This window comes from Argentina anserina, chromosome 3, assembly GCF_933775445.1.
Source record: "Argentina anserina chromosome 3, drPotAnse1.1, whole genome shotgun sequence".
NCBI classification, from domain to species: Eukaryota; Viridiplantae; Streptophyta; class Magnoliopsida; order Rosales; family Rosaceae; genus Argentina; species Argentina anserina.
Window position 1 is genome coordinate 15,003,246 of NC_065874.1, and position 14,464 is coordinate 15,017,709.

Sequence of the window (14,464 nt, forward strand, 5' to 3'; positions counted from 1 at the left end):
CGGCGCGTGTGAGAGCGTGAGGTGGTGTAGGGACGGCCTTGGGCCGTGCAGGGGTGGAGGAGGAAGAAAAGGAGAGAAATAGGGCGGCGGTGGCGTGCTACACGTCGGTTTTGGGCTCGGCGCGTGTGCCCCACGCACTGCCACAGTGTTTCCGAAGGGTAAATTTGTAATTTATTTTTACGTACGGTAAATATAAAAGTGATTTACGTACGGTAAATGTAAATTTTATTTTACATACGGTAAATGTAAATATAAATTACTTTCAGTAAATGTAAAAAGTAATTTCAGAAGGGTAATTCAGTAATTATTATTTACTGGGACAATATTTACATTTGAATAGTATTCGTACGTACAGAAATACGTAAACAATATGGTCACATACATGGATACGTAATTGATGTGTATTTGTACAGAAATACGTGAGTAGTAAATACATGAACAGTAACCCCGTGAACATGTATATGATTTTGCATAATTTTTAGGAATGAAGTATGACATGTATATGATATAGTGGATTATATATATATATATATTGTATAAATGGTAAATAGGTACAGATATATATAGTTTGCTATATAATATATTGTTAGGACTTGATCGTGATTATGTCATTTTGATGACGAGATTATATACCGAGCATGTGATTTGATTTGTACAATATGAGGTGAGGATTATTGTATGTGGTTTTAACATGGAGTTTGTTAAAACGTTGTCTTCGAACGAGTTTTTGTTTTCGGACGTGTTTATGAAATATGACATGTATATGATATAGTGGATTGTATATATATTGTATAAATGGTAAATAGGTACATATATATATAGTTTGCTATATAATATATAGTTATGATTTTATCGTGATTATGTCATTTTGATGACGAGAGTTATATATCGAGCATGTGATTTGATTTGTACAATATGAGGTGATGATTATTGTATGCGGTTTTAACATGGAGTTTGTTAAAACGTGTTTATGTCTTCGGACCAGTCTTCGGACGTGTTTGGCATGTCGGAACCTAGCCTTTGGCCGGGCGAAAGTTACGATACAGTTAGAGCTCTAGTCTGTCTGCCGGAGTACTGCATGTGAGGTAACAGATGGGTTATCGGCTCATGAGTACTGATATTTTTGGATGTTGGGTAGCATGAGGTTGCCCGATATCGGCGGTGTACTACGTGAGGGGTAACAGATGTGTATCAGCGTTCATTAGTACCCGTATTATAAATGTATTTGGGTAACCAGAAGGGTTGACCAATTTCTCATGAGCACTTTTCATTTCATATATTTTTGGGACAACCAGATGGACCGTCCATTGACTCATGAGTGCATTTATATTTGTTGATTTGTGGATTTTCGTATATATTGATATGCGAGTTATATTTTCATTTTACTCATACGAGCTGTAAAGCTTACCGGGTTTGTGTTTACAATCCCGGTGCACCAATTCAATGATGTAGGGGATAATTCCGCAGGTGTTGGTTAGTGGAAATCGAGGGATAACTCTAAAGACTCGAAGTTGTTCATTATCCTACTTGTGGTGAGGTTTTATTGTGGATTTGTGTGAGAACTTGTGAGGATTTATTTGTGGATTTTGTGAGAGATTGTGAGGATTATTATATTTCTATTTTATGTAATGTTGGATTGTAAATTTGGTTTGTAATAATTGGCTTGTCTGAGTTGTATTGCGAACTCAGTAATGATCCGTTGTGGCATTTTAAATGATTTCGATTTCATTGAGATTGTTTTGGTGTTTCACGACTTTGGAATTTTGAGTTTTTATACTCGGAATTTTGGGGTCGTTACATGTGGGCAGTTTCTAGTAATATAATTATGTAAGAAGTTAAAAACTATAAACTCAAGATTAAGATGAAATGAAAATAAAGAAACTTTATTTTTCTGAAGAAAGTGAAATAAAATGATTGATGTTCATGTATTATCATCAATGCTGTTTCGTGTGGTAATATTGTTGTTGGTATTATTGTTTGAATGCGCATTATTCCCCATGATAGTGGTAATGGCTGCCACTAGAGCTGCTGTGAAAGTTGGATCAGCTGTGATGGCTGCGGTTGCTGCACTCACTTTGTCAGCCAGGACTGAGTGATTTGTAGAAGTCTCCAGTCCCCGAAAACCATCTAAAAGGGAAAGTTTTGATTCGTTGTTGCAAAAGGCTTTGCCTAAAACATGTGGCAAGGGCATGTTTTGAGAAAAATTTGGTAATTGGTTCAGTGCCTTAGTCTCAGATGGGTTATTTGGAGAGCGAGTGAGGTCCAGTGTAACCGTCGGAAACGGGGCTGAAGCTGAAAGAGTTGCAAAGCTTGGTGGGCAATTTGGCAGCTGTGGATAATGAATAGGAGTTCTCTGTAAGAAATTGTTTGATGGTGAGTTCATTAGTGCATGGTGAGGATCAGCACTGGGCATTGAGCCAGAAAGTAGCATTGATGCTGCTGCTGATGTAGTGGATGCCATGGCCATTGCAGCAGGTGGGAGTGGGTGGTTGTGTTGCCCTTCATATGTTGTTATGAGTATGGTTTTGTCTTCTGCACATTTTTGTACCTGAAGTTGAGAACCAAAACGTAAAACGCGGACGTTACAAACTTTAATTACATCTCTGGTACAATAATTTGACATACATGGTTTAATTATGAGCATATTGTTCTTGGGGTTAGGTCTACATTGTCTGGCATTTTAGGTCAAGGAAAATGTATCAAACATAAATGTTATTCACATCAAACCTAAATACCTAACAGTGTTCAGATTGATGATCTATCAATACAAAAGACTCACAAGATCAATATCAAGTAATTAACTACGTGCTCCGATCTTTAGAATAAATGGAGCATATATGTAATTACCTGTTTTCGAACTGGGCAACCAGTTCCCATTGTACAACGATAATAAGCTCTAGGGCAAGGGTTCCCTTTGGCCATCTTCTGACCATATTTCCTCCATTGGCATCCATCAGATATCTGCAACATTTTTATTATCATATATATCTGAATCAATTCTACTGAAACAGTCCTTCATAGAACAACTGGCCGGCCGCTGGTCAGCAAATTGATAACTACAAGCTAGCCTGTATATTTGACTTCTGTAAATACGAAATCAACAATACAAGAAAGCGAGAAAACAATTGAAGTTTGAAAAGTTATCTCATACAGTTGTATAGAGCACGTGTGTTTTTCTGGTGTAGTCCAATGTGTTCTTTGAAATCATTAGAAAGGAAGACGGTACTCCTTGATACTCAAGGCAATTAATTCAAAAAAAAAAAAATTCAATTATAACTAGTTTCAGACTAGCTAGCTAGTACTGATATAGATGACTTCGAGATGATTAATAATTCTACGGGCTAATCAGTGGCTCAGGTTCAGTGTAACTTACCATGGAAGCTTCAGATCGTGCTCGAACAGAAACACGAGCTTTCTTAATCATGGATATGGTTTCTTCAGAAGCCTGATGATCTACATCGACGTCTCCAGAACTCAACTCGAGAATTTTCTTAGGAACCCAACCAGGACTCCCAGCTGTAAATTCTTGCCCTTCTAAGCTATCTTCAGCACCCCCAGAAGTTCTTTTAGTACTGCCCCTATGAACTGTACTCTTGCACTGCTTCATTGACTCAACGATGGGAGGCGAGCCAGAACAAACGATATTAGATCTAGCAGTATCCAATGAAGAGTGTGAAACAAGCTCATTCTTCTCATGATGAGTGGTATTTGCAGCCCTTCCCATATCCATAAATTGTCTAGGCACAATATTGTTCATTATCTGCTTCTCTCCTGGTGCTGATCCATTTATGACCATCTAAAAAAACCCGTGAACAGTTAAGATCTTCGTTATCATCTGCGTTAATTTACATAAAATATTGATTATAATCGGTACAGAAACAAAAGGTTAAATATTACCTTATTGTGTTGTTGTAATGGTTGATTTTGCTGGCGTTGCATGAATTCCAAGAGATGAACCTGTAAGCTCTTGTAATTGTTATTGACCTGAGTAATCATAACTCTCAACCGTTGATTCTCCGTGTTCATACGCCCCAACTCGGCTTGAACAACTTCTAGCTGCACCAAATTAGTTTCTCACCATATTATTTTAAAACCCTAGAATTATAATTAGCTCGAAACAGAAGGTCGGATTAATATCGATCATGAACTATTACCTCACTTATTGTTTGTTTGTGATTTTCCATACTATGAGATGTTGATCCATCATCCGTAGATGATTTACCGCTGGTACTGGTATATGTTGTAAGATTCAAACCAGTCTGGACCACATACACAAACACCCCATAATATCAGTAAGAAATAATTAAGGAAAACTTACAGATCAATATTGGACTAGCTAGTTTGCATATACTCACATCTAGTTCCTTTTCTTGAGCCATGTCTTCATTAGATTCAAGGGTTTGATCTGTTTCTTTCAGACAACCCTTGTGATGATCAGCAAAGAAGTCCAGTTCATCATGAACCACCCGCTTCTTCCCTTCCACGGTTGCAGGGGAGAACACATGCTCAATTCTGGAGCTATGAATCGAATGGTCACTAGAAGCTGCATCCATGATCAATCTCCAGATCTGTCTGTATATATATGGTTGGTATTCGTACGTGACTATCTTGAATCAAATCAAATTTATACTGTGGTCTATAAAATCGCAAAGAGGGAGTGAAAGAGACGAGATGAGATAGATCCTGGTAGGAATATCGGAGAAGAAATAATATATATTAGGTGTGGGAAGAGCAGTCCTCGTTTGTCTTTAAATATTTCAAGGGAAAGAGGAGAGAGAGAGAGTGTGAAGATTGAAGTCTTAAGAGAGGTGCAACAGACTCGGCTTTTAAAGGGCTTGGTTTGACTAAGACCAACACATTGTGATGTGAGATCTTAGAGAGAGAATAGAGTAGCCATGAGGTCAGTTGGTGCGTCAAGCCACCACGTGGCATAACATTCTCAGTACCCACCAGATCAGAGAGAGAGAGAGAGAGAGAGGCTTTCGACTGTGAGCTACACAGAAGAGAAAGAAGAAGAAAATGAAGTTACAGAAAATATTGCATTATTCATGATAAGTTAACAAACTCGTTTTTGTTTATTGCACAGCTCAACGAAAATGAAGGTGATTTTGAACAAGGACGACAAAAAGAAAAATGTAAACTATATATGTTTGAAGGTGATGGGCAAGCTAGTCGACATACACGTCCGTGGGAGCTTCATCCAAAGTCGGATTTTCCTTGGTCTACCTGCTCCTCTAGTCCGATACGTTCTACACTTACTGGACTCTTTCCGCAACTACTTCACATATCATTCGATATGCAAATTTTGTGGACGACCATTTTTAATAAGATGTACGAGACTTTGATTCCATCCTTTCCTTGGATCCAAAATTGTTGTTCTCTTCACTGACCAGAACAACATTTTGGTAATAACTTCGATCACTTTGATCTGGCTACACACACACACACACACACACACACACATATATATATATATATATATATATATATATATATATACTGATCATCTCTGATCGAAATTGAAAGATTGGACATATATTCATCTCATTAGCAATATATTAGCTTTCAATTAGTAATGAACTTTATTCTGTACATATATACAATTTGAGTTTGTGGCTGCATGCAATTTGTATATATCCGGTCTCAAACAATTTAAACTCATGGACATTTTGAGTTCTATCTTTGACAAACAGAAATGGCAAATTATATTCGTCGAAAATGAGGAGGTAATTTGGTTAAGAAGCTAGAGATCATCATAGGTACGCGTAGCAGCAAGCTAGTTAGCTAGAGATATCTATGTGTGTTCTGTATTATCAAACCCAGAAGTGAGATTGACTAATTCCAGAGATGCATAAGTCCTATTGATCCGGCGCAATTTATGTGCAGGAAGAGAAAACTAGAAAAGGCCGGGAAAGCAGAGTCAACGATAAGAACGGCAAGGCTTCCTGGCTAGCTAGCTTGCCTCCCATATATACATATTTTGTTTGACCGCCCACGTTTTAGATCAGACAAATTAGAACATGTTTGTGAATTTATGTTTTCTCATGTGGAAACTAAATTTACAGGATAACTTGTAACTTTGGCGTGTGTCAATATCTCCGAAATATCTGTTTATTTAACAGAAATAAAAATATTTAAGCTTTGTACAAGTTTGATTATATATGTTTGATCTTTTCCTCTCTCAAGATTATAAGAGGAAGAAACCCTAAACATCATAGCTAAATTAGGATACCATATCTAACACCTAATGTACATGCATGAGGGCGGTCAATCATCAACATTTCCATCAGTACGTTGCATTAGCATAACTTGATTAATCAGGGAGGTCCGCATGAAGTTACATGTACTTAGCTTGAACATATCTGAAAATGGGGCCTCCTATCATGAAATTTTAGTAATTTCCTTTTGATTTTGATTAAACGCCGTGAAGGATAAAGTCATGAAGTGAAAACGAAAATTTTAACCTATCATATACACTAGTTTTGTATATTTTAGCCTATACAGTATATAGCTAAAAATAGTCTTCGTTCAAAAGAATATTCACCAAAAATAACTACAGAGATTAACGATTGTTTAGTACGTAATATTTTACACTAAGGATAACTCCAAAATTTGAGGAAAACAAATTTGTCGCTCATCCTACTGTGTGCGCTCACCCCATACTCACCTCATAAATAAATGTCAAGTGTCAGTTTTTTCAATAAATTTATAACCGTAGTTATTATAAAAGACTCTTGACATTTATTTGTGACGTGGGCATGATGTGGGCACAATATGAGTGGACAACAAATTTGTTTCTAAACTGGAGACTATATATGTACGTATGAATAGCTAGATCACCTCTTATTGACCAAGTATAACGACACTGCAGTTGATCATGCAAGGATCGAAGTCAAAAACTACAGACGGACGTAACTTTATTTGTATTCTTATCTTATCTTCTGTAGTCATGTCCTTATCGTCACTTATATTCAATCTTGATTCTTCTTGTTCCCCATAATTGTAATTAATGATGGTTGTTCAAATATCACGGGAAACTGTTGAGAAAGTTATTATTTGAAATCTGAGACTACAGCAGCCAGGCATGAGGCATGCATGCAGACACTCAGCAAGACTTAGACTTGGAAATTAGGGGATTTAGGGCAAACGCACGACTGCACGAGCATACACATTGCGTACCACTGAAATTTTTTTGTTTCCAATTTGAGCCCGACCATATTTGCATGCACGCATAGCTCCGTAATTAAACTTTTCGCTTTTGATGAGGGCTTGTTTTCATTTCAAGCAATTATATGTACTTAGGTTGAGCAAATGACTTTGATAATATTCGTGTGATCAAAGATAATGGGATCAGTATGTAGAAATATTTTCCGCTAGTTGTAAAAATAAATAAATAAATAAAAGATCGGTTGTACGAGTACGTTGTTAGCCTTCAAGATGAAGGTGTTTTCTTTGTCGGACCAGTTTCCAACCTTGAGACCTTGTCAAATTTGAATCCCATTGATACTTGGGTGAAATCTTGAGTTTTCTGATGATATGATAAAGAAATTGATAACAGTACAAGGTTATTCAATGTGTAGTTTGTTGCAAATATCAAAGTTCCTGCCCACTAAATGAGAAATTGTGAAGACTAGGGACTTCCATTTATTCCTCCACCTCAAGATCTAGTTTAAAATTAGGCAAACATATGTATCCGAGTTATATGTGACGACTTGGAAAAAGTCACTTGGTGTGTTTATTATGTTCATAACAGAAATCATAATCAGTAGCCACCTCAAGCTTCAACTGCATTATCCCCATCATGTCTAAACTTAAATGGCAAAAAAAAAGGGTGAAGTTTTGAAACTTTGACCGCCAGCTTATTAGTTATATTTGTTGAGCTTTAGTGTTGATCGAACCCTATTATATAAAACAAGTACAGTATCTCAATAACATTCAACAAATATAAGTTTACAGTAACATGACGGAGTGCATGACATAATATATCTTGGAAGTGTCATATACATTAATTACTTTCAAGCAACACAATTAAGAGTGTCAAAGTGGAAATGGGGGTTCAAAGTTAGGCCGGATATTAAAGAAAGAGGGTTTATAGAGTTATTAAATTCCACCACCGTCGCTACATTTCTATTTCAAAGACAGCAGGGAGGGAGCCGGAAAGCATTGAAGAAAAGAGCCTAAAGGAAGACATAAAAACGAACTGGACAGATAGGCTCCCCCAATTTAGACCAAGATGGTGGCAATCTAGATCAAGAAGCTAGCCATATATCGACTCTTAGCAGGTTTTGAATTAGATGAATGAAGCCATAAATCAAGAGAAAGTTTTCATTGGAGATGCTCAAGTTTAGTTAATTAGCCAAGGAAATTAGGGTGATACATATACCCCGACCAGATGGAAACGATCAAACAAATTGCAACTATATATTAGTCTATTATAATGGCGCGGCCAGGGAGAAGAATGTAGGACGTGACGAAGGAACCAGAATCCCACTGAAAACTTCCTTCCAATTTTCAATACCGTTTACAACTTTTAAAGTAATTAAAGATTAGAGTGAACTAGCAAGGTCCAACGACTATGTTCAAAGTACCCATGCATGCCATATAGGGGGATGTTATAAGTCCTTGGAAAGCATGTGTAAGCTGTTGCAACATTATTTTCAAGGGCAGGTAGTCGTTGATGCTTGGGGGAAAATGTACATGTGTGTCTAAAGCTAGCCTCGAGAGATCGATTTATATATTTTGTTGCTACTTCAAAGTTTTTGTCCTTGACCAACTAATAAGTCAAAGATCCCAACGTAACATAATTGCTGGACATAGACGAACTAGAAGCACATATATCTAATACATCTCTGTTGTCAAGAAACTCGAGCAGTCTAATCAACGTAACCGGCAGGGACATTTGTTACTATCTTGACTTGGGATAGTAAGATAGCGTCATTTCCGGCGAACCCTAACCCTAACCTTAACCCTGACACAAGCTAGTGTCTCTCACTTGTCGAGATTATTGGTATCCCGGTGGTTTTATAAGTAGCTAGCCACCCTGCCCGACAGCTGTTTTAAACTATTAACACTCCAGGCCGGCCGGCGAGTCGCTAACCAGCTAGCTTGCTTTGTGGCTAAGATCAAGGAAAAGACTGAAACCCAACTACAGTTTCTAGCTAGAGAATAGACCTGATCGAGCTGGGTATATTCTGTTATTATTAACTTTGCCTGAAATTGATTCAACCTCAATTACGTGCTTGGCAGGATACTCCACATTTTACTCTAGCAGCACCTTGATGAGTAGCAGTAGATTGTTCAAACTACCTTTCTTGAAGATTGCACACAAACATACACTGGCATATCGTAATAGAATCACAACTGGGACGACAGAATTTGCGCTCAAATTTAGAAAAGATCCAAAAGATCATTTGTTTGATAGGAGAAAAGGAAAGGCACCTTTTCCTTTTCTCCTATCAAACAAATGATCTTTTGGATTGCCATAGATTGTAACTTAGAATGTAGATTTTTTCTACAATCTGGGCAAAATGCTTCAAGGGATCACCGTAACATCGAATATATATCTCACAAGGACTGATGGAAAAACGCGCAGGCCGCAATTGAAGCTAGAAACAGAACTTGAAGTGAAATCCTAAATTTATAAATTAGTGGTAAATAATTCTATCTTCACAGATAGATTAGTGTTTTTATACTAAACAAGAACAAAGTCACACCTGTTACAACGTTGCCATCAACATAGCTCGAATTTTGGCCCTAAGATCATCTGAAACCACAGTGGCACCAGAAGGCTGAGATGGGGCTCTCCCAATTTCATCTGATTTCAAAGTATCTGCAGAAGCTTCTCTACTAGCATTACCGCCACTACCAACCATTGATTGATCCGGCTTTGAAAAGATCTCTCCTTCCTCTAATTCCATGTTTCGTTCAGAATCAGGTTCATTATGCTTTGCAGCTGTCCTTTGATGCCGGTGCTCGTCCTCAGACGAACTACCATGATTATGCTGCCTCCGAGAATGCCGGCGCTCAGAAGAGTCATTGTGCTTGCGCCTACTTCGAGAAGTTCGATGTTCACTATGAGTATGCTGGCATTCAGAGCGCCAATGATCATCGTCAGATGAGCTATGATGCCGATGCCTTTTCGAAGGCTGATGTTCATCGTAAGAGCTATTAATCTTATGCTTACTCTGAGAGTGCCGATGCTTCTCATCAGACCTCTCATGCTTATGACGGTGTCTAGAATCTCTGTCCTTGGAAGAGGAATGCCTTTTGTGCCTATGCCTGTCCCTAACATTGTCTGAGGAATAATGAGACCGACGCTTCTTAGAGTGCTTGTGACTCTTTGTATCTTCTTCCTTGTTCTCTTCATCATCATTGTCACTTTCACCATCTTCTTCTTCTTCAACCCTTTTAGAAAGAGTACGGAAGGTCTTCTTTGATCGTCGCTCATTACATTTATCAACAGCAACTTTCTTGTCATAGTCCTCCACCTTATCTGCGATATCAACTTCCAATGGGGATGAACCCCCTTTTCTTTCTTTGGTTACAAGATTTAAAACCTCATTTCCTGATGAAGAAACCCCAGATTCTGGTGGATCAATAGATACGCCACGTACTGATTCCGCTTTCAAAGGAGCAGATCCACCTTTTAACATGGCAGCAAACATCTTTGCTCGTTTCAATCTTTCAGCCTTCAGTTTCTGCTCTTTACTCAAAGATGCTTCAGAGGAGTCGGCCTCACTTGCAGCTGCAAGAGCAGCCGTCTCTGCAATAGCCTTGGCAACAGGAACAGGAACATTAGTTACTTGACCAACACGACCAGAACAATATGCCTTTTGACTTCCAGAGCTCAAATCTTGTCCACCATCATTGCTAGAACCCTGACCAACACCACTTGAAGATGGTTTTTGGAATATGTCTAAAGCCGGATTCTTAAAGCCTCTTGTTGCAGCCTGAAGAATAGCTGCAACTGCATCCACACTGATTCCGACTTCTGGCTGGTTTGATTCAGAAGGCGGATCATGCCCATCCTTCTTTGACTTGCCGATTACCATCTTAAATTTTTCTTTCCTGTCATAATCAAAAGTTACTTCATGACTGGCAGATCCTGAGGAGAAGGAATCACTGCCCTTGGCAGCTTTCTTGTCCACCACACGCCCAGCCAATTCTTGTTTCTCAGAAACTATCTGCTTGCCGTGTAACTTGGACTGAAGAAATGGACAGGAAATGAACATCAGTAAACAGAGGATAATCACAAGATCAGAAAGACAAACAATGATACCAATAAAGATAGAATGTCAAAACAATTAACATTAGTAAAACTGTTACTAGAAACTCAGAACAGCTAAAATACATCCCATGCATATAGAAACCATTTGCATATGTGTTTAGGTCAACGTAATTGGGCATTCCTTCATGTATTTGGAGCTCTTTTCAAAAATAAACTTCAAGAAATAATAATGAAAACTTAAAAATTAATAAAATTTAAAACTTCATATATAAAAAAAGTTCCAGCCATTCATCACAGTTATGCACAGCACACAACAAGCATCATGTGCACAATACATAAATAATCAATTTTACGGAAATAGGCTAATAATGAACACAATGAAGCCACATTTGTGCACTAAATAATTGACTTTGGAGTAAATCAACAAACTAATATTCCACACTACAAAAATAGACTACCATGCAAAAAGCATATGGTAAGGTTCTGCAAATACGCACCTCTTGAGCATCTTGGAGAACTTTCAAGTAGTAAGCATGATATTGATTAGATGGCAGAAGGAACAAAAATCTTCCCTGTTTACAGTTCTGTTCAGCAAGAATAGCTTCAAACTGTCTGCCATTCTTTAATATGAACTCAACAATTTTCTCAACTACTCTCTTTTGATCAGATGGTGGCTCCAAAACGGGTAGTTCAACTTTTGATGCTCCAGGAATACCAGGAGTCTGAGACTTATTGGTAGCACCGGAAACCGATCCTAAGGTATCACTTTCTTTCTTCATCCCACTGGTGGCTCCACCTCTAACTGTGTTAATGATACGGTTATGTTCAATGAAATTAACTTTCTCCTTCAAAGGAGGACAAAGAAATTTTGAAACAATATCATTTTTCCCAGTTACAGTTCCAGTAGATTCTTTCTGCTCTGATCCATGCATAATTGCACTAATTGCATTAACAGCTTCATGAGAGTTCAGTTTCTGCAAGCCAGATGCATCCTCAGCCGTGTCATCCTCATCCTCTCCAGACCCATATACAGAACCAAGCAAAGACAATGCTCCACCAGTCTGATCAAGACCACCATTGTTTTTCTTCTCTTCCTGTACGGATATTCCCTCCTTGAGTAGTTCTTGGTGATCGATGAGAAACCTAAAGTACGCATGAAGGTGATGGTCAGGCATCAAGAACCCAAACATTGGATTGTCTCCCTGTTTCACCCTCAAAACAATTTCTGACTGCCCACCATGCTTGGCAACAAACATAGCTGTTCTTGCAATGATCTGATGTATCTTTTCTGTTTCAGGCTGGGGAAAGGAAAAACAGAAAAACAAAACCTTCAGAAGTCTGACAATTTCCAGTAAATGCAGTTTCATCTCAAAATAAGTCTCATAATGAATTAATCACCCCAAGTTAAACTCTCTGAACCTCAAGATAAACCCAAAGATAACCATGGCGAACAAAGAATATAACTCTACAAAGACATGTTTTCTTCCGATTCGCTCACAAGCAAAAAGATTTAATAAGTTTCAACCATCCTAATCCCACCTGGACAGACCCTTGGTAACAAGAACTGCATGCCTGCTCCGAGCATCTGAAACTTAGACATGATAAGCCTTAGAGTAAGACATGCACCTTAGCAATTATCATCTGGCCATACTTGTTAGCAATCAGACAAACAGTTATTCCCAGTCATATGAAATCGCACATGAGCAAATAAAAACAGGAAGGACTGTACTTACAAGGTTTTGAATCAAACATTCTGGCACTGGAAAGGCTGGACGAAAAACAGGCTCAGAGTTGTTGGTCTTCTGCTCTGTTGACTCATCCGTGCCTCCATATGCAAAGGCAACAGAGTGATAGCCACCGGTGTTCGGCACATCTGTATCATTGCCTGCATCTGGAAATGAAAACAATCAAAATCAAAATCTTACTTTCATATAAGAGTGAAGCCATTTATACACATCATCCATTCTATACAAACAGCGGAGGGAAAAAGAAAAAGAAAAAGTTAGATAGGAATACTCTTACTTGCGTCTCTGAGATATGAAACTGTTGCAAATTACATTCCATCCTGCAAACTTGAAAAATAATGCAAGAAGAACAACACTAATAGAAACAAGAAAGAAAACTCGCGCCTCACAACCAATCACAGGCTTGACCCCCTCCGTCATCACCAATTCCATACAAAACAGAGGACCACTGAATGTCCATATGCGATTACTACCAATTATGCAGATTCCATGTTTTACGTGGTTTCATGAACCAGCCCTCTCTTTTTTTTACTCTATGTTCTCTAGCAGACGACCATATTAGTCTATCCAAGCAACTACCAGGGTTTTCGTTGCATAACCAAACTTCAACTATGAGTAATCACCACTTGGAGCAAAAGCTTACAGTAAACTACATTTCCTATATTTTTAGCTAAACATTCTTCCCTTTAACTTTGCTTCATCCAAAAAAAAAGTCCACAATTAATTCACTTAGCTCACTTAGCCTTTAACAGTTGTCCACCAAACCGTGGCTCGTGCTTTTAACTAGATAATCTCACACATACACACGAAGAAAACTCGTTCAACCATATCAAATGACAGTGTTCCTCTTGATAAATCTTATTAACATTAACCCAAATCAACAAAGCTTAATGTAGCTATAATTAACTGTAACTGCTTCACTTTTTTTTTTTTTTCATTTTCTGACAAACCTAAATGTCAAAGCTACTTCATAATCAAGATTAATCAAAAAATTCAAACGTCAATTAATGCAAAGCTATAATAAAGCAGGAGATGAAAATCCATAAATAATTAAGGTAAAACTGAATTCGTTTACCTTGTTGCTGTTCGTGTTCTTCTTCCTCCGACGGCGACGGCAGATCGCGGTAGCGCTCGAGGTCGAGCTCGGACTCCAGCGAGGCGTCGGGGTGAGGGTGACGGCGGCGGGTGCGAGGAGGGAGGGGAGTAGGGAGGAGGTGACGAACGTCGTAGCGGTCGATGAAGAGGGAGTTCCACTCGACGAGCGCTTCGGGAGAGTTGACGAAGGAAGCGCTGTTGTCGTCGTCGAAGAGAAGCGCGTGGCGGCCAACCGCCTCCAAATCCATCTTAGCTTCAAAAGCCGATTGGGGTTGCAGAGGGGCGATTGAGAAAGAAAAACCCCAACATATACGGCGAGGATTTGTTAAGGGCGAGGATGGGGATAGTTTAGGCATAAAACCAAATTTGTCACTGTGGTTCGGGATAACTTTGTAGA

At 38.5% G+C, this 14,464-nt stretch overlaps 2 protein-coding genes across 8 annotated transcripts; both read right to left on the reverse strand.

The window, feature by feature from the left end:
- Window positions 1-1,894: 1,894 nt before the first annotated feature.
- Window positions 1,895-4,739, reverse strand: LOC126787973 (probable WRKY transcription factor 31). The gene is made up of 6 exons (XM_050513898.1): window positions 4,356-4,739; window positions 4,155-4,259; window positions 3,898-4,056; window positions 3,374-3,796; window positions 2,848-2,961; window positions 1,895-2,548 (listed from the first exon to the last, which is right to left on the reverse strand). Exons 1-6 carry the CDS (start codon window positions 4,551-4,553, stop codon window positions 1,922-1,924), a joined length of 1,626 nt encoding a protein of 541 aa, XP_050369855.1. The 5' UTR covers window positions 4,554-4,739; the 3' UTR covers window positions 1,895-1,921.
- Window positions 4,740-9,618: 4,879 nt separating this feature from the next.
- Window positions 9,619-14,372, reverse strand: LOC126786608 (uncharacterized). Of its 7 annotated transcripts, none has more exons than XM_050512466.1 (4): window positions 14,048-14,372; window positions 12,961-13,118; window positions 11,725-12,525; window positions 9,619-11,204 (listed from the first exon to the last, which is right to left on the reverse strand). In XM_050512466.1, the coding sequence occupies exons 1-4, from the start codon at window positions 14,313-14,315 to the stop codon at window positions 9,717-9,719; spliced, it is 2,715 nt and encodes a 904-aa protein (XP_050368423.1). In that variant the 5' UTR covers window positions 14,316-14,372; the 3' UTR covers window positions 9,619-9,716. The 7 variants fall into 7 exon arrangements, with proteins under 7 accessions (XP_050368423.1, XP_050368427.1, XP_050368429.1 ...); XM_050512470.1 differs by adding an exon at window positions 12,767-12,812 and having other exon boundaries at window positions 12,961-14,191; XM_050512472.1 differs by adding an exon at window positions 12,767-12,818 and having other exon boundaries at window positions 12,961-14,191.
- Between the last annotated feature and the right edge of the window lie 92 nt (window positions 14,373-14,464).